We start from the raw sequence: 21434 nt of genomic DNA on the forward strand, positions 1-21434 counted from the left end.
AGACCTGAGGCTACGTGTCACTGCAACATTAAAGAGTGCCAAACCACCTCCTTCCAACATTACATCCGAAGAGAGGAGGGCACTCTCAGCACTGCAGAAGGATCACAGCATAAACATTCTACCAGCAGACAAGGGTCGCTGCACTGTGATTCTGAACACAGCCGATTATGAAACCAAGGTCAACAACCTTCTTGAAGACACAACCACATATCAAAAACTTAAAAGAGATCCAACCAATGGCTACAAGAAGAAGGTTATAGACTGTCTACAGAAGCTTGAGAAGGAGGTGATAGACAGGCCTCTGTACTACAGACTATACCCTGGGGAGGCCATTCCCTGCATCTATGGCCTTCCCAAAATTCACAAAGAGAATGTTCCACTCAGACCCATCGTGTGCAGCACAGATTCCATCACATACAACATAGCCAAACATTTGACTACAATCTTGGCTCCGTTGGTGGGGAACACAGTACATCATGTGGAAAACACACAGAAATTTGTGGACAGAGTGAAACATCTCCAGTTGGACCCAGATGACATTATGGTTTCTTATGATGTAGTGTCCTTGTTCACTTGCATCCCAACCTCAGAAGCAGTGACAGCGGTGATGAGAAGACTGCAGGAGGACTCCACCTTGCAGCAAAGGACCAAGCTTACACCTGAACACATATGTAAACTATTAGACATCTGTCTCAACACAACCTACTTCCAATTCCGGGACACTTCTACAGACAGATTCACGGCTGTGCTATGGGCTCTCCGGTCTCTCCCATTGTGGCCAACCTGTACATGGAACAGTTTGAGAAGAAGGCATTATCCTCGTTTCCGGGCACACCACCAAGTCATTGGTACCGTTACGTGGATGACACCTTTGTGAAAATCAAGAAACAAGACTTGGAAGCGTTCTCAGAGCATATTAATACAGTGGACCCCAACATCAAGTTCATGCGTGAGGATGCAAAAGAGAACTGCTTGGCCTTTCTTGATTGTTCTACTCTCAGAGGAGAGGACGGAAAGCTCCAGATAGAAGTGTACAGGAAACCTACACATACGGATCAATACCTGCTCTTTGACTCACATCATCCACTACAGTACAAGCTGGGTGTAATCCGGACATTATAACACAGAGCCAAAGAAGTGCCCACAGGCTCAGAGGGTAAGAAGAAAGAGGAAAGGCATGTCCAGAATGCACTCTCAGCCTGTGGTTATCCTGCTTGGGCTATCAACGAAGTTAAAAGAGACAAAAAACAGGACAAAAGTGTAACTGAACCGAGAAGGAACGGTGTCTCCATTCCTTATGTATCCGGACTGTCTGAAAAACTACAAAGGATCTTTAGACAGCACGATGTTCCTGTCTTCTTTAAACCAGGCAACACTTTAAGACAGAAACTCGTTCACCCTAAGGACAAGTTACCCACACAAAAACAGAGCAATGTTGTCTACTCCATTCAGTGCAGTGAGGAAAACTGCAAAGAACGGTACATAGGCGAAACCAAACAGCCACTTCACAAAAGACTTTATCAGCACAGACGACACGCTAACTCAGGATTACAGAGCGCCGTGCATTTGCATTTAAAAGCTACAAACCACACATTTGAAGACTGCGAGGTGAAGATTCTTAGTAGAGAGAAGAGTTGGTTTGAACGGGCGTCAAGGAAGCCATTTTTGTGAAGAAAGAGAACCCTCTTTTTGAACAGAAATGGTGGTCTGAGATTTAATCTGCCCAAAGTCTATCAGAGTGTATTATCACCTTGGTCACGCCTATCACATGCTAATCAGGCACTTAACAGTGATGAAGTAGATGCAGCCAGAGAACAATAGGCCTGATTACTGATAACTGGGCCATCTTGAAACTATTAGGTCAGGTTCAGGTGAAACTAGCTATTAACAGATACTCAGGCAGATTCCCTCCTGAGGGCAGGGCTTATGTAACTCAGATTAGCTTAAATTTCCAGTTCCCGTCCAATTTTTTTTTTCACAATTGAGAATGACTTCCGGATGGGAGCCGAAACGTCTTGATTCTGAAAACAGTGTCCAGATGACTACGACTGAAACCTTTTCTACGATAAAGCAGACACACACACACACACACACACACACACACACACACACACACACACACAAGCAAAACAATGACAGGACAAAGAATGACACATAACAGTTCTCATTACTCTGGATAACCCCCAGAACACACTGTCAACACAGTTTTCATACGTACAATTTTTAAAAGTAAAAGTAGATCCAGTGAAACCTCTTCAAAGCCTGGTCTATGGATTAACCTGTACATTGTTTCTGGAAAAACATGTAGCTGTTGAATTTTTAAAATGCTGTTGGCATCACAAACGAAATTCCATTCAGCCCCATTATATTGGGGAGACGGTAGAAATCTCAGGGACAGGTATCTCAACACCTGGGCAAATAAAACCGAAACTATTTTCATGGCCAGACACCACTGGAGATGGTAATTTGGGTGAATCGACCCTTTCAGTCAAGAGCATGAATGTCCTCTATACTTTCTGTCCTGCTACTGTAATCATGGTGAGTAAGAGTCACTTTAGTGGTCAGTACACAAGTTATAGTTTGGTAATTTCCAGGCTCTGCCTTGTTTGGGCTGAGTCAGGCTTGGCTGAAAGAGAGAGAGAGAGAGAGTGAGAGAGAGAGAGAGAGACCAGTTCCATCACTCCTTCAGTACAATGATCCCTTGTGTTACAGCCAGCAGAACGCTACTCTGGCGATGATGACGATTGCGCCCTCTCTTTTTCTGGCATCTACTGTATGTCTTGCTTTCTCTGCCACTCTGACCATCCCTATCCCCCTATCCATGGTGTGAAGGATTAGATAATAGGCAGCTTTAGTGTGGGCAGAGAAAGAGAGGTGTCACAGACCTCTCTTGTTGCTTCTCTCCCTTCATTTCTCCATCTTCTCTCTCTCTCTCTCTCTCTCTCTCTCTCTCTCTCTCTCTCTCTCTCTCTCTCTCTCTCTCTCTCTTAGTACCATCTGCACCATGAGGAGCTTGGCACCACACGATCTGTAAATGCCAAGCTAGATTTATTTTATCTTTATTGTATGTATGTATGTATCTATGTATGTATATGTGTGTGTGTGTGTGCATCTGTTAGCGTGAGTGGTAGTCTATTGTGCAAAGATGATGTTTACATGTATATATGGTATTTTTAAAATTGTTTAAATAATTTGCTGTGTTTGCTGCAGTACTTTGTAAATGTTAAGCTTGTTATCACACATCCTGGAATAGATTATGCATCTCACAAGTTATCTATTTTTCCTAACACTCAGTAATCAGTGATAGCACCTCTGCTGATATTGACATAGATGCTCAGCCCACTTTCAGTGTTCTCTTCAATAATTTTACACTTTTCAGCCACGTATTGCAAGCAAACCTAGTGTAGAGAGACATAGGTAGGCGTATCATCTGCCATCTAAAATAGGCAGACATGCAGAGTTCAGTTTATGACTGGTAGAGATAATTGTACATACATTTATGGATAACACTTTTTGGATAAAAGAAGCAGCTATGACAAATTTTATCAATAAACAGATACAGATGTAACAGTTAGGCTCTGATAAAGAAGTCTGGCTCAGAGGTGATGAAAAGCAGTTATGACAGAATAACTTAAAATAAGCAGCAATGATTTTGGTCATTGTTGGTCATTCTTGCTGACTAATTGTTGCTCAAATTTTTCATTGTGTCACACCTATAAAAATGAAACAGGGAAATTCTGTTTTGGCATACTGAAGTTATTATAGTGATGTTTAGTGCATTCCACAACTTTGTGATGAAATGGCGTAACTTTTTTTTGTTGTCTTCACCTTTTCCCAGCCTGTCATGTCTAATTCCACTTGAGCCAGTGATTTCTCTTATTTCCCGGAAAGACCAACCCCTTTTGTCAAAGTACAACATGTATTTAGATCTGTGTGATATAGTTCAAATCATTTACACATTATATATACATATATTCCGATATCGATTTATAACGCAATATGGCAGATGTATGCAAATTCACACATAAAATAATGAAACTGATGTTCAAAACAATGAATTGTGTTGCACTGCTGTGGAATTACGTGGACCAAACTCTTTAAAAGCGTCTAACAGAAATGTTTAATGACAAATGTATTTTATTTCAGTTTGCTTTAGAATCATTGATTTGGACAACAGAAGGTTGCAGAATGATAAAAGATGTGATTACAAAATCAATGTGCTGAAATTCAAAAAACAGTAAGTACTAACATATATTGTATGTTAGTCTGGTCTGTTGGATTTCTACCTAAGTAATTAGTGAATGTCTGTGTGAAATGGTATACTGTTGGTGTTTTTGCCAAAACAACATTATGGTAGCTGCTTTGTTTGACCATTGGAAATGAGAAAACCCCCCACAAATTTACAATTTACAATCACTAATGCAAGCTGTATCAAAAGCTATACCAAAGCTGTTTCCTAAGTGTAAAAGGCTTTCTGCCAATTATACTAAGTGAAAAAGGAGATGCCACAGCATGGCAAATTCCCACCTTTCCGACTAGATCAGACTACTCACACATCACCATCATGTTGCCTGCTTTTGAGATCATTTATGTACAGTAAAGACCAGGAAAAAAGCTTTGGTGTCATTTTTTATGAACAGTTTCTGTTCATAACTGTTTCTTCAAGCAATCTGAAAAAGCACTCATCATGCCCATGAGATGCTAAAACCTCCAAATCCCCTGTGTAACTAGGAGTAAAGGAAATATTTGAATCAAATTTTAGTTGTAAGAGTACAATTAGTGCTTCAGAAAAGACAAGACTACAGTATGTATGAACATTTTACGTATGGGCCAATGGCAGTGCCTTCCCACACGGATCACAAAAGTTTGGCAGTGAATTGGATTTTTGGCTGCAAGACACACAGCTTTCTGACTAAACTTAATTTTGGACAACAGCTAAGCAACTGATAGGGGATGCAGATTTTTTTCTGCCAGTAGGTACGGCTGGGGTGACCTCATCTTTGTTCCCATGTGTCCCTCACGGGTCCTTACACTGCTATAGGAACAGGGCTTCTAACTAAAGTCTGCTACAAAAACATAAACTACAGCATGTCTCATCTTCTTTTATTTCAAAACCTCAGAAGAATATGTTTTATGTTATAATAAATCTCAGGAAGGCAAATGGAACGAAAGTAGGGAGTGCAAATGCAACATGGCCCATGCCCATATGGGACATACATTGAACAAAAACAAACACACCTTGCCCTGCTTGCTTCCTCCAGCTATCTCATGACATGAATGTGTGTAAAAGGGTGTGAGAGATGAATTAGTCAACTCTGTTGATTACGGTATTGATTGTGGATTAACCTGGTGTAACCCACACTAATTATTAAACTTCCAGTACCACTTCCTAATAAGCCCCAATTTATAAGTTCTAATTTGTGACTTTGTATCAATAAATCATTAACTAATGCTTTGATATGTTAGCAAACTATTAAGTGTAGCAACTGTTGTAACTGTTGATAAGTCATTGCTAATAAGGGTCACAGGTTTTTCAGTTTCTAATAGGCCAACAGCAGAAATCAGTAAGTCATCTGTAATTATAAATGTTAAGAAGCTAATAGTAAAAGTTTTTTGTTGTAATAACCAAGCCTTAAGTTGCGAATGCTAAAGGAATACTTAGACATTTTGGGAAATATGCTTTTTCATTTTCTGGCGGAAAGTTAGACAAGAAGATTGATAGCACTCTCGTGTCTGTTCCTAAGTAAGAAGCTGCAGGCAGCAGTCAGTTAGCTGAGCTTAGCGTAAAAACTGGAGATGGGGGAAAAACTAGGCATTTTACAGAGGATTATGTATTGGACTATTTCTTAGCTGGGAGCCTTCCTGATGTCTCAGCTGATTGTCTGGAAACTGCTCAGGGCCAAGAAATAGACACATGGCACATAACCCCCTATAAAACAGCAAACTATCCCATTTACACTTCGGTTTTTGAACGGACTAAACAAACAAGGTATGACGGTGAGAATTTTACTTTTATAGCCTACATTTAAACTGATATAGATATTTTTTTAGGTCGAACTTCTTTTGGCGGTTAAAATACGTATTACTGTTGATCGCCATTCACAACAATACAGAGCTGAGCGTCTGTGGTGGAGCAGCTGTCTGCTTCTCCAAACTGGCTGCGTGCCAATCCCCATCTACTGTAGGTAATACACTGAAAGTACCCTAAAAACCCGAACTATCTCTTTAATCTTCTCAACTCTAAGCAACAAAGCAAATTAGCATATTTCCAAAGCTTTCTTCAGTTTTTGTGCTAAGCTAATCGCCTGCTGATAGACATGAGAGACTGTCAGAGGTCAAACTGTCCATTGGAACAGTCTATTTGATGAACTAAAGAGCTTAAGATAAAGTGTCCTGCTGGGGGAGAATCAGAATCAGAGAGATTTTTCAAAACTGGGCATGTAGAAGATTAGTTCCTATTAATTAAAATGGGCTTGTAACTGCTTTATAAAACATAATTAAATGATTAATTAATTATATTAATATAGCCATTAATTCAATCTTATAAACTTTTATAAAGGGTGCCTTATTAGAAAATAGTACCAAAGTTACCAAAGTTCTCCAGTAGGACATACTTCTATCCCAAAAGCTTTACTCTAAATTTGAGTTAAATATCACATCCCAGTAATGGATTTGGTTTTATTAGAATTTATGAAGGTTGGCCCCTGCATGAAAAGTGTAGCAATATATTTTTGATGGCTCTTTGGTGCAGGCTGAGAGACTAAATTTCCCATGTGTCACATGTTGAAAAGATTGACGAGTGCTCACTTTGCTTTTATGATGCCTCATTTTTTTCTCTCTCCCTGCCACACTCTGCCGAACCTCCGCAATTCTTCTCCCACTCAACATTCTTTCATTTCTTCATCTATGATTTTACAATGCGTTGATTCCAACTAATTGACATTTAAGAGGGATGCTAGCACATGAAGGGAGAGGCGGATGCTCTAAGCTGTTTCTGTTGATATTTATATACAAGCAGCTCGCTGGCTGTTAAAACTATCGCCATGACAACAGGACAGGAAGCAGGAAGTAGGCAATGTTCTATTGGAATGGAGTAGATAACGCCTGCAAACTCCTAGTTCCATTGCATTCTCATCATCATCTCTTTGCTCTCCCGTCAGGTTGCTGTAGACACAGATACTATGACCAGTACTTTTGTACATGTATGTGCGTGCATATGTTAGAGTTGAGTCTACACATGCAGACATTCAAACCACATTCAGCATTGCTGGTCCCTCTGCTGTTAACCTCTGTGTGGGTCAAGCCTATTGGGGGTCATGGATATTCTTGGAGCAGGGAGATAACTGCACTGTCAGAAATACTTCTTCTGGAATCTAAGATCACATGCACTCCACACAAAAGTTCAAACAATGGGCCCTGTTGCATGTAATGAAATTGATGCATCCTGTATGTCTGCCTAGACCAAAATCATATTAATTTTTAATGATTTAAACAAAAGCTAAACTTTTTGTTTAGGACATTTTGATATTTAGATTTGGTTGCTTTCTCTTTGTTCTAGGAATCAATTTCACAGGATTATGGTGGAAATATTAATCCATAGACTTATCAAGATTGCTACACAGCTGCCTGAGCTTGTCTTTTTTCCTTGAAGATTAAATACAATACAAAAAATGTATTACCAGCAAATAGATCTTGATAACATTATGTAACTTCCATGTAATAACATTTTAATATTTATTCAGTTGTTTGACAGTCATGAAAGATCAGTGGCCAAATTTTACACTCCATGGGTACTCAAATACAAGTTGTAAAGGTCCACGGTGTCACAGGTCCAGGAAAGTTAGATTATGCAAGTCACAATTAAGGTTTAAAAACTCCAGAACTGCATACACAACACATATTTCTGCATTAACCTTTGTTGTGTAACCAAGTCCTTAAACTTGGGCACAAAAGGTGTGATGGCCAGGCAGACAAACAGGTGAGTCACTTGACTTTTTCACTGTATTCAAAGTTGAAAATGCTCAACCACCACCCAGTTTTGTAATTAATTTTGTAATAACTCTGCTGGTAGCTTGATACGATGTTTTCAGATGGTTCAGTTTTGTGGTACTTACCTCCATACTCTGAAGACAGTTTGGTTCAAAATGGGCATGTTTGTGGTTGTAGTGGCATTTCACCACTCTTCACAATGGCCAGCTGTTTCATTGAAAATGGTGCATGCTGGTCCCGTGCTTCTCTCACACACATATATCTCGCAGTCTACTCATCCTTAATTGCATGTTTTCACCATTAACCTCTCTTTTCTTTGCATGGCTAGTTTTAAAGATGCCATTCCACTTTTTAAACCTGGGCTCCTACCTTTAACACGCTTACTAAATGCAGCTACTAGGCTAAAGGTGAGGTGAGGTGATATAATAGCAATGTGTCACTCGCAGTCCAGGTCAGGTTGCCTTGAAATTTTAGTCCTGACTAAATTGTCCTACAGTCCGGATTCGGACCAGAGTTTGCCTATTGAGTATGTGGGCCCTATTTTTATATATACTTTGTAGATGGACTACTTTAGATATCATGCCATTCTTAACTGTGTGCAATATCCTTTCCCACACTGCTGTCCTTCTGTACAAAATGTGATCTTTAGAGCCAATGCCAACTCAGCAATAGACTAACATGCTTAGTAACATGAAAACAATGATTTTATAAATATTTTTAAACAACTTTTTCTTTCAATAGAATGCTGGCAAATGAACTGTATTGAATTTATTTAATAGTGCTTAAGGTTATTGAAATGGCATACTGTGGTGAAGATGGCGGAAAAACATGCAAATGCAAACAATGCCAAAAAAGAAGTACAATTATTTCGTTCCCCAAATTATTGATGACCATGATTTAAAGCAAACAACTTAATTAATTAGGACGGTGTAGTCCCTCATTCGTCCAGGAGTGTTCTATCGTAGAAAAGGTTTCAGTCGTAGTCATCTGGACACTGTTTTCAGAATCAAGACGTTTCCGCTCCCATCCGGAAGTCATTCATTAATTAGAATAGAGTCCTGTAAAATAATCTGAATCATTATTAAAGTCTTACATAAGCATCCTTATTCTGGAAAAAGCAGAATGAGAAAATGATTGGTTGGTTGAATGAAGAGACTAAATGGTTTCACAGGGACAACAGGAAACACACAGACATGCAGTCACTGTAGGCAACTAGTGACTCTTCTGACTATGTGAGTGTGTTGGATCTTGTTCAGTGGAGTGGGAATATTTGCTGTCAAGCTGTTATCTGTTGGTGTAAGTGCTCATGTGGTATTTACTTGTCACAGACATTTTTAGCTCCAAACAGAAGAATTTAGCACTTTACAGGGAAAGAAGTGCAATGTACCTGTTTCTTACTTCAGCAGGGTACATTCTTAGGCTGGGTTAATATAGGTTCAAATTAATGGTAAACACTGTTTAATGTTAACAGCAATGTTACATTTTTTGTTTGCCTCCACTGACTGTAAAGAAACAATTGGCTTTATTCTTTTTTTCTCTGTGTGCATGTGTTGGTGTGTGTAGTTCCTGCCCCGACTTGTCAAAGTAACTTTCTAGTAATCTGATGAATCACCAAAACCTCATTCTTTGCTGCTGCTCCTCCCTGAAACTGAGAAGAAAAAAGACACTTTCTCGTCAGACAGTTTGCTGTTTTTCCTTAAACTGGTGACAGTGACTTAATGGTTCCACTTTTTATACATCAATTTATCATTGCTATACTTTTGATTGTTCTGTCTCATGGCTGCGTAATTGCTATCTCTGAAACTTCAGGCCACATTTCCAATAAACCCTTTTGTTTCTTGTCCAAAAAGGGTGTTTATTTTATTAGTGGCTGCTTTCTGTCTGCTTTTATCTGAATGTTGTCAAATGTTAAAATTTTTAATGACTTGTTCTGCTCATCTTTTCATATTAATGCATATATCATTGTGAGCTAGGATGAGATAGCAGGGGGTATCTGCTTCCTGCTTATAAACACACATATCACTTGGCATGTTTCCTCTCCAGACAAAATCTTTTTATCTAACGGGCCTTGTTAACATCCTCCGGAGTAATTTTAATTACATCCCAATCAAGCCAATTTTCCAAACCGTATGTGACACTTCTTGTGAGCTAAATTGTTTTACTACTACCGTATCTTAACATACAGTAGGCAGCATTTTTGTCAAAACAATTAAGGAAAAATAGGGAATTCAACATGATAGTGTACAGAAAAATGATCCACAGTGAAGTACAGCAGTAAGGGAGTGCATAGAATAATCTGAAACGCTAATCATACTAAAATTGTCTTTTAATAAAATCTCTTTTCAGAAGCTTTCTGCTGAGTCAACGGCTCTCTTTTTCTCCTTTCCTTTCTTTCCCTCATCTCCAGAGTCTAATTCTTTTCTAGTGAGGTTTGCTAATGGGCCATATGTGTATGGGCTAGTCTTAGATGACTAAGCATACTGCTTGGTGGTATTTTTTGGGTATCTGTCTTTCTTTTTGTGTGTTTTTTTTTCTGGATGGTAGCTGCACTCGAAAGGTGGAAGATTTAACACGCAGATTACTGTGCAGTGATTTACTGCTGCAGCACTGTTATTATCCACACCCTGCCTGTATCCTAGCAATGCATTTTTTCCCCTAACAAGTTTAACAGGTTTTTGGCATGTCAAGAAGTGTATATTATACAAAATCAAACCCATGTTCTCAGCAGATTGTTTGAGGCAATAGTGAAACTAGAACTAAGAACTGAGCACAGTTTATCCATATCGCTTTGCTCAAAGTAAACATCTACTAAACATGACAACATGTGTGTTAACATGTGTATATGCTGCAAATATTAGCCTATAAGGTATAGAAATGCAGTATTTTGACTGTATGTGCAGTACACTGTGTGAATACTGTGTTTAGTCTTTGTGTCATGCACAAGCACTACAACTAGGGGTATGTTAATGTAGCATGTAACTGTGTCCGTGTCTGATGACCAGCTTTGTCAGGTCTTACTCAGCATTGCACAGAAAATGACATCACCAACATTGTTTCGTCACCAACTCCCACTCCTATGGGTTCAGTCAGACACAGTATTAACAAAATACCATACCACATAATTTATAAAGTAATATTTGGTAAGGCTGTCACAGTCAAGATTTTTCAAACCTCAATCAAAGAAAGAAACGTGAGTGAAGGTTTGGGGAGAGCAGAGACTTAACAGATCAGAATGTATGCACCTGTGAGTGGAATCCAGTTGGAAGAGTGGATTAGATATGACTTGTTGCCCCTCATAAGGTGCTAATCAGCAAGACACTTGTGAACACTCTGGTGAAGCTGCCAATAAATTGAAACTGCAGTTATACACTGTGCATGATGACATGTTCTTAGTCAATTCAAACTCTAAAAAAATATTTAGTAATACTGGTTTGCAGCAATATTTCCCCTTTATTTGGAATAATTCAAACTTTTATAGTGTGTCATAATGTAGATGATGTAATTTTTATTCTCTTTTGAAAATAAACTTCACTTGAATTCAGATTATAAATAAAGCCAAACATGTATGTGGTAAAAATCAACAAAACAATGTACACGGAAATAAAGAAAATGTTACCAGCTGAAATTCAAACGGGGGTCCTTGTCCTATAGGTATAGCATTCAGCTACTGCAGGTATTCAGATTTTATTACACTGACATGAACTCATGGTGAGACAATAAATAAGAGATACAAATGAATAAAAAATCAATTTTAGATATTAGTGTCAAAATCAGTCTAATGTTGGCTTTTAATGTCTCAATCCTGTGTAATTTTTGAGCTTTTGTGATAGTTGCACAAAAAACATCAAATGCCAAAAATGTATACTTGTTCACTTACTCTTTGATCATATGTTATCTGATTTTGATAATTTTGTATTTTGTCTTTTATTTAAGGCTGTTTATATTAAGACAACTTTAAATAGAAAGGTATAGAAGGTATAGAAAAAAAGTGGGTTTTTTTGGTATTGGTACTGAACTCTGGTATCATATTGGCATGAGAATTGAAAAATGGTTCCCAACCTATAAGACTGATGACCTCAAAGTCAAAGATTAAGTTAATAATACTGAGCAGCAGCAATGGACTGAATTTTTACTCAGTATCTTCTATGAAGAAGTAACAAAAATGTTCATCTGCAGTATGTGAGTACCTAATAAGTCATTAAACTCATGATAAAACGTACGATTATAGGATTATAGGATTATAGGATTGAGAGGAGTATCAGCTGATTTTCTTTATGTTGTTCATTGTGTGTGTCAGTAATGAACAACTGAATTCCAGTCAGGCATTAGTTTGTCATTAACTGGATTTAAGTTCTTTAGCTCTTAGGAATGTCTCTGAAGTCACAGACCACAGTGACCAAGTGATGAGTGACACATGTTTTATCCACCAACTCTGTCTCATGGAGAGAACAACTTAATACCAGTGTCACACCACAGTTTAAGGTGCTCCCCATATTAGGGAGTTTTCAAATGGCTGCAACACTTTTTTATTTACAGCAATGCTTTGGTCCCTCTGACCTTCATCATACTGACCTTCCTCAGGCTACATATAGAATTCTCAAATTATATATGTGTATGTAGGAGTTGTCTCAAAACAAACAATATTTGAAGTGCTGCACCCAGGCCTGATGTGGTATTGGAGAGAACAAAAAATATATGCATGAGACACCATTTCAACACGATTGTTTTCTTCATAGTTCAGAAAAATCATATGCTATGACCTATGCAGTAACCAGATCTCAAGCCAGCTGAACATTGTGGAAGAATAATGTTTATGAAGTTTCAGACATCTGTATAATCTATGCCAAGGGGCACTGAAGCTTTTCTGGAAGCTCGTGGTGGCCAAACATCTCACACTATATATTTTTTTTCCCCGTTTAATTTGTTACCCATCGATATTTATTCCCATTGCTGATGCTCAGCTTATTATCAAGTGACTATACTGTGTCATAAAAAAGGTCTAGCTGTAGGTTTCTTGTTAACTTTAAATATGGATTAGGCTAAATACCGGGCTATGATTGCAAATAGACAAGACATCTGTACACCAGCTCATTTCTGTTGCCTGATTAGCTGAGTTTCAGCAATGAACTGTTCAGTGGATATTTCAGTCCTAGTGCTGCTGTGTCTAGAGTGGTGGCCGCATGTCACCTTGAAACCTGTTACAGCTGTGTCTACAGTATATGTGTCTGTTTTTTTGAGTATGTTTGTTAAAGAGACTGCATACCTTAAGGGACTCTTTTATTCGAACATCAGGGTCTTATGTAACCAGTCATGATCAATATATTATCATCAGCAGGTTAAAAGTCAAATGACAGCCACTCCCTGTGAGTGTATGTACACTCAGGAAATATAGCCTTTATTCCACAGCATATTACGTATTCTTTCATTTGGAAATTATTATCTCTCCTCTCCTCTAGGCTCGCCCTGCTCAAGTGGCTAAATGCTGAGCATGCTGGGTGAGGCTCTACCGACTACCAGTTGCCTCAATCTGGTGACCTCTGAAGTTTCTGACACCACAGCGGCCCCGGACGCACACGACGGTATCAAGATGGCCGACCTTGTGGAGAGCCTGGATACCAGAGAGCTGGACATGGGGGAGGGAGAGGAGGTCGACTATGAGGGAAACTTAGGTATGTGTGTTTGCATATTCAAGTAGTGTGATTTAACCGTCATTTCTCCCAAGAACAAGATGATACCTAAGAGAAAATATAACAATAAACAAAACAAATAACCATGAGTAATGGTTGGAAAAATCAGAAGAATACTTGGCAAACTATTTAAAATAATAATAATAATAATAAAATAACTTATTCCAGTGATAAACAGTTCAATTGGTAAGATAATGCAAAATTCTCAAGAGATTAAACTTCCAGAAAACTTAACTTTTCAGAATATGAACCAGATTCATCATTCATAAGCAAGATTTATATGGCCATATAAGCCCAAAGCATCAAGGGGTAGTAGACCAGCCAGGCTAAGGGAAAGTGGGCTCACATCGTTTGTCTGTGTGGAAAATTGACAAAAAATACATAAGGAAATACTTCAGTTGGTGAGCCTTCAAACTGGTATCTAACTGCAAGAGTATGAGGGTGGATTTTCCCTTTTACATAATTTAGATCTCACAGACCTTACCGGAAAATAAACAAACATTTGACCTGAACACTGCAAAGTTGCAAAACACAAAAATCTTGAAAAAAGGCCAACTTTTCTGTGATGCAGCCTACTTGCTCCTAAGCAGCCCGGAACAACTCCTACATACACAAACAGATAAACCACACTAACCACCCGCCTCTCTCTTCCTCCTAGGGGACTGTCGTATCCCATTTTCAGCGGTGTATGCCACAGTGGGCTTTAAAGAGGCCACCGCTACGGTATACCTCCCCACTGTGCCCATCACTGCTCGGATCCTGGAGGTGGAGAGATTCACCACCGCACAAGACCGCTTCAACCTGTCGCACCACAGGAGTGTCAACAAGGTACTGCACACACACACAATGATTCAGACATTATTACTATCTTTCCTTGCACTCTTTACCTTTGGTTGTTTTTTATTTTGGAAAATCTAGAGATCAGATGCTAATATTTGCTTCTAAAATTTGCTCCTACCATTTCTAAAGCAACTAAAATGATGCCCTAACCCTAATGTTTGCCCTAATATATATTAAGCTCATCATCTCTCTCTCAAACATGCAAACTCATTGCTACACTGTGTGTGTGTGTGTGTGTGTGTGTGTGTAGTCTCTGCCAGCAGTGTTTAGGATTGAGCTGAAGCATGGTGAGTTTACCTGGGTGGTTAAGAGGAAGGAGAAACATTTCATGGAGCTGCACAGAGAGCTGAGGACCTACAAGACATTCATGAGGATACCGCTGCCATCGCGTAGGTTGGTGCCTACACACACGCCCGCGCGCATTGATTTACAATCTCCCAAGTACACACATGTACAAACACTAACAGACACAAGTTTAGATGTATACACAAATGCACATGCACACCTGTTTTTTGTTACATTGCATTCTTTTCTCAGAAATGGTTCAAGAGCTTAATTCACCCTAAAACCACAACATGTCATTTTTACATTGCTGTTTGTGTATGGATTAAACAAACAAGACACAACGTGTTAATTAGTAAAATTTAGAGGTGGTGGTGGGTTGATTTTTTAAAAACTTAGGACTAGCTGTTCCCCCTGCTTATGGTATTTATGCTAAACTAAGCTAAACGCCTCCTGGCTCTAGTTTTGAAGTGGTATCAATCTTCTCATCTAAATCTTGGCAAGTCAAGTCAATGTCAAACTATTCCTTTCAGTATATTAATCTGCTACTTTAATGATTTATCAATTTTTCTTTTTCCATTATTTTTCTCTATTTGTTTCTTTCCCTTCCTCTCTCTTTCTCTCTCTGGGGATGTAGGTCTACACACTACGAAACAAAGCAATGTTGCCCTTGGAGTTTAATAGGATTGACTTTACTCCCTACTCCCTCTTTCTCTGCCCCTCACTGTGTTATTTTGCCTCTAAAATGATAAGTCTCTCTGTTTTCAGTTAAATAAATGTCCATTTTGCCACTGTGCATTCCTGGTTGATACAGTGAGTCAACCCATTAATTTATTCAGGCTGTTAAATTTGCCTGTCTAAACACCTGCTGGCAGGAAGGCACACAGGAAATTATGTGTTTTAATTTCAGACCAGTGGCTGAAACTGGATTTTTAGCTTTGGGTGATGGTTAAACAGAAACAGCCATTGCCTAAGGATTTGAGCTTTGTCCTTAACATTTGAGGACAAAGTATGGAAATAGTGTGTGATTTGATAAGGGCTCTCTGGAAAAGCTTCAAATAGCTTTTTAATTCAGCATCTTAATTTTTCTCCCTCTCTGTCTCAGCCACACAGTTAGGAGAAGGACAGTGAGGAAGAGTGAGGTGAGGGAGATGCCCTCCCTGCCGAGGGGAGGGGGAGACGAGCTGGTGCGAGATGAGCAGGTCTCCAGCAGGAGAGTACGTCGCAGCAGTTCCTGCAGCCTTTTTGCCTCTTTTCCCTGGTTGGGAAATTCACTCTTGTCATAGCTTAACTTTATGGCAAGGAGCTCTCCTTGCACTTGCTTGTTGCCATGGCACTTAACTTCTTGCAAGCACATGTATCCTCTGAAACCCTCTCTGACTGTGTGTTTGTATACAGTATGTGTGCATGTTAGTGTTTCTATGCATGTGGTTTGTCATTAAAATACTCACAGTGGCCAAAATATAGTGTATGTGTTTTTACAGAGGCAATTAGAAGACTATTTGAACAAGCTGCTGAGGATGGCCATGTACCGCAAATATCACCATACTGTGAGTAATCATACTAAGCACTGCAAGCTGTGTCACCTTAACATAACCTCATAATGACTGCCTGCTAATCTATACATTTATACTTATTTTGTATGTATCATACATTTTTCTAGATATGAGACAGATGTATCATGTCAGCTACTGCTATGTCAGATACCTAAGATGCACTGTAAAAGTAAATATAATTACGAGTGTTTTTCATCTTACTAAGCTCTACTTTTATGGTAGAACACTGAGTGTTGACACAGGTCATTAATGTGTTTACCTATAACACTGTGTCTGCTTTATGTTGACACACTCAAGGAATTTAAGCATGTTATTGCTGATAATTTAAGCTACTCTCATGAGAAACACAAGACAATGTTTCTCTTTTCTGGAAATTACATATAAAACCTGTGTTGATTTACTGTATTTTTATTTAATGTGACAATACATTTACAGGATGTGACATTTCTTTGCCTCCACGTGGATGGTATGTGTGGATGTAATAGTTGCCTGCACACAGAGTCACATGTCCATCTGTACAGTATGTATCTGTTTTTTTGATCTGTCTATACAAGTCAGTGTGTGAAGCCTCTTGTTGTCTCTTCCTGTCTATTCTCAGATGGAGTTCATTGACATCAGCCAGCTGTCCTTCATTCATGACTTGGGGCCCAAAGGACTGTGAGCATTTTCTCTTCTTTCATTCCTTTTTTCTTCCCATCTATAAAAACAATAAAAACAGTCCTGATAGTCTTGTGTCAGGTGGGTAAGCACTAAACAGTTCACAGCAGAGTGAAGCATTTCAGGATGAAAATCCCATGTCAAAGTTGTTGAAACTTTCTTTAAGCGTGCTCATTTACAAATTTCCTAGTCTCCTATTTTGTTTTAAAATCTCCTTACATCCCATAGTATAAAATATATTTAACTATTTTTTCTGTCTCTTCCAGGGAAGGGATGATCTATAAACGCTCAGGTGGACATCGTATCCCTGGCATGAACTGCTGTGGTCACAGCCAGGCCTGCTACCGCTGGTCCAAACGGTGTGTGATTACCTCTGTCCTTGTGTGTTACTCTCTCTGTCTCTCTTCACCTTTGTCCTTGTCTTTCAATCTTTTTCTTTTGGTATCTCTTTTATTCTCCCTCCCATTGTTTTACTTGCCATGTTCACATAATGTATATTGCTGTTCTTAACTGGTTTTTCTTCTTGCAATTAAGCAAACTTGATGATAATTAAACAAAATTTGCTATACATTTTTATTTATAGCAACTGTCTTGCCATTTTGAGTTACCACTACAGTTTACGAGTGGAACTCCTTAATGTCTTAAGGTAATAAAAGATGGATTAAAGAGAAGGATTAGCTTTTTTTTTTTTACTGGCAAACTTGTCTAAAATGTAGGTGGGATGAATGCTATGTTCAAAAGAAGAAATTAAACATTCCAGCCTCAAATTCTGGCAGAAAGCTGTCTGAGTGTGGGTGTTAAAACACAGTGACTACTCATTGCATTTAAAAACATAATATTGATAAAGCTGAGACATCAGGAGAGACTGGAGAGAGACCTCAACACCTACAACACCAAAGTATGTAGCAGGCGATAAAAAACATCACAGGCTACAAAAGCAGGAGCACCCCCATCATGTGTGAGGCGACACTAGCAGATGAGCTTAACACATTTATTATTTTATGCTCATTTTGATACCCCCAACAAAGAGTCAGCTGTAAAGTCTAGTCTGCCTCCAGAGGACCGGCAACTTGTCAATATCCACAGCGAATGTGAGAAGAATCCTGATGAGAGTGAATATGAGTAAAGCTGCTGGGTCTGATAACATCCCTGGCCGTGTACTACGAACATGTGCTAGTTGATGTCATTACTGACATTTTTAACATATCACTGTGACAGGAGATTGTTCCCTCCTGCTTCAAGACAGCCACCATCGTCCCTGTACCTAAAAGTCTGCAGAATCTAGTATAAATTACTACTGCTCTGTGGCACTCACCCCCATTCTGATGACGTGCTTTGAGAAATTGCTTCTACGGCACATAAAGAGCAACATCCCAGCCAGCCTGGACCCTCACCAGTTTGCTTTCAGAACCAACAGATCCTCAGAGGATGCCATCTCCACTGCCCTCCACTCAGTCTTCACACACCTTGAGAACAACATGTACATCAGAATGTTGTCTGCTGATTTCAGCTCAGCATTCAACACAATCTCCCCCATGAATTTGATTGGAAAACTTAACACTCTGGGCTTGACTACCACACTCTGCAACTGGATATTGGACTTCCTTACAAACAGCCCTCAGACAGTTCAGATTGGCGGTCACACCTTTTCCACTCCAGTGCTCAACACCGGAGCCCCCCAGGGCTGTGTGCTCAGCCGCCTCCTGTTCACGCAGTACACCCATGATTGCAGCCCGACATGGAGACAACTCTGTTTGCGGATGACACCACCATCATCAGCTGGATTTCAAACAATGATGAGGCTTCATATCGGAAGGAAATCAAAATTTTTGCACAGAGAACAACCTACTGCTCAACGTCAGCAAAACCAAGGAGCTGATTGTTGATTTTAGGAAAAAGGAGGCACAGACACACACTCCTGTCTATATCAGTGGAGCTGAGATGGAGCAGGTGAGTAGTTTAGGTTCCTGGGAATCAGCATCACAGAGATCCTGACATGGTCCTCTCACATCTCCACTCTAGTCAATAAAAAGCATCCTGACTGGAAACACCACAAACTGGCATGGGATGTGTATATTCACTAATCTACTGTATATAGATTTTGTACATAACATTTGTTTTTGTTTTTATACAATCCCGTGTTGTAAAATGATCAATAAAGCTATCTTGTATCTTGTATCTTAATAAGTGGTAGTTTTTTAATTTTTTTGTAGTTTGCTAACAAAATCTTAGTAGCATCTTCAAACCAGCTGCATTGGCACACACATTCCTCTCTCTTGATCTGTTTGTCTGTTTCTTTCCCTTTCTCTTTATCGCAGCCAAATTATTATGTGAGCAGTTTTTATTATTATTTTCTAAAGACAACACAAAAAAATCCCACACGTTTGAAACGCTCGGCCCATCCACCTACATCGCCATGTTGATTTTCTTCCTACATCTTTTCCTTAAAACAAGAAAAACAAGAAATGGTCCACAGCAATCAACAGAGATCCACAGAACTTTACATAGACACACAAATCATAAATCCTGATGATGATGATGATGATGATGATGATGGTGTGTGTGTGTGTGTGTTGTGTAGCTGGCTGGTGGTGAAGGACTCATGCTTGCTGTACATGAAGCCAGACTCAGGAGCCATCTCCTTCGTCCTGCTGGTGGATAAAGAGTTCAGCATCAAGATGGATTCCAAAGACACAGAGACCAAACACGGAGTCCGGGTTGATAGCCTCTCCAGGTTATATTTGTGTGTGTGTGTGTGTGTGTGTGTGTGTGTGTGTGTGTGTGTGTGTGTGTGTGTGTGTGTGTTTAAATGTGTATGTACAGTTGAACATTTGAATATTGTAGTAGATCACATCTATTTTGAGTAATGGCTTACAGTGGATTCTGAGGGTAATGTTACTTAAACACTGGTTAAAAAGAAAATCCTCTCCTAGACTTCTAATACTGTTTGATAAAAATGTGTTTATATTCTTAAAAATGTATTCAGAAGTGTTCTTTTGTGATGAGGTGGTATAGTTTTCCTTCAGCCTCCCCCATTCAGTTCTTCAAACAATGATTTCCTACAGTAAAAGAAATTGACTTTCAAGAGACTTCTTACAACCCCCAGACAACAGGCGTAAACCTGTTGCATCCATTTGTGGGTTTTATGTGTAGGTGGAGTGCACTGTAGCAATAGTAGGAATGGAGAAAATTCAGGAATGGAGAAAAATCATTCAGGTTTGCTGATTCTGCTTTACTAAAAACCAGATGTTTACCTTTAATTGTTTATTTTAGATGGCTAAAACGTTTTTGCTGTCCAACTTGCACTGAAAATCTCAACTGTTGTTCCAAAAAAACTAATAAAAAAATCACCAATGGGCTCAAAAATCACAGCTTCATTGCTTTAAGCTTTCATTCCAACACCCTTAATCCAGGGTTTATTTTATTTTAGGAATGATTACCAAGCTATGTTGGATGAAACAAAAAAATCACAGAATTGCATCATTTTTTGGCACTAATGTGGTACAGGCCATAGCCAATAAAATTTCTACATGTAGCTGTATGCGTGAGCACAGGCATGTAGGTTTACTTATTGTGTCTGTGTTTGTATCTGTGTACGTCCTCCTTGGCAGGACCCTGGTGTTTAAGTGCAGCAGCTACAGACACGCACGCTGGTGGGGTCAAAGCATCGAGAGCTTTGTGAGAAATCATGGGAAGGCTTTCCTCCGAGACCACCGCTTCAGATCATTTGCACAGGAACAGGAAAACATCCCCGCCAAATGGTAACTACACTGGGAGAGAGCACAGGAGTGGAGCTGTTACTTATGTTGGAATGTCAGCAGAAAGACACACAGAGCAATAAAAAATACAAAGGTAGATTTTGAGGGGAAAAAAGGTTTTACATCAGGTTAATCCTACATTTACAGTTTGTCAGAGTCAAAAATTAAAAGTACAAATTGTGGCTTTTCCACTCAAACTGAAATTAAAAATATGTTTATATGATTTAAGAAATATGTTTAGTAGATTTTTAGCATGTTCTCTACAAGAAAGCTGCACACTGGAGAAATAAAAAAAAATAAAAAAACTCAGAACACACATTTTCAGCGTATCTTATTTTTTCTCTGCCTTCCTCTATTAGCCTTTCACTGGTAACTATGGAAATGTATGAGAGGACTGAGCAGTCACCTCTCTCTTTTCCATCTTTCAGGTCTTTTTTGCATTCTCTCACCCTCAGCTGGCTGATTCTGTGAATCATTGAATCATTTGTGTGATAATTTCATTACGTCTCTGTACTCAGCATGGAGCCTGAGGGGAAAACATGCTGCAGTCCTGTGAGCTAATGGAAAAAGGGAGTGTTTAAAGAACAGTTATATCATGATGACACAGCTATGTGTGATGCCTGAAGCTTGCAAAGTTCAGAAAGTTGGGGGAGTAAATAGACGAA

The 21434-nt window shown here is 39.2% G+C and overlaps 1 protein-coding gene across 2 annotated transcripts in view; it reads left to right on the plus strand.

Annotated features, from left to right (window-relative positions):
- pld1a (phospholipase D1a) overlaps positions 1–21434 on the plus strand; it is a 43524-nt gene that overhangs the window by 4407 nt on the left and 17683 nt on the right. For both annotated transcript variants that reach the window (XM_044166309.1, XM_044166308.1), the window contains exons 2-10: positions 13446–13658; positions 14335–14504; positions 14767–14909; positions 15904–16015; positions 16283–16348; positions 16953–17011; positions 17278–17370; positions 19593–19745; positions 20623–20772. In XM_044166309.1, the coding sequence (XP_044022244.1) occupies positions 13469–13658; positions 14335–14504; positions 14767–14909; positions 15904–16015; positions 16283–16348; positions 16953–17011; positions 17278–17370; positions 19593–19745; positions 20623–20772 (1136 nt within the window). In that variant the 5' untranslated portion in view covers positions 13446–13468. The remainder of the gene's footprint in view (positions 1–13445; positions 13659–14334; positions 14505–14766; positions 14910–15903; positions 16016–16282; positions 16349–16952; positions 17012–17277; positions 17371–19592; positions 19746–20622; positions 20773–21434) is intronic.

Source organism: Siniperca chuatsi, linkage group LG15 (assembly GCF_020085105.1).
Source record: "Siniperca chuatsi isolate FFG_IHB_CAS linkage group LG15, ASM2008510v1, whole genome shotgun sequence".
NCBI lineage: Eukaryota > Metazoa > Chordata > Actinopteri > Centrarchiformes > Sinipercidae > Siniperca > Siniperca chuatsi.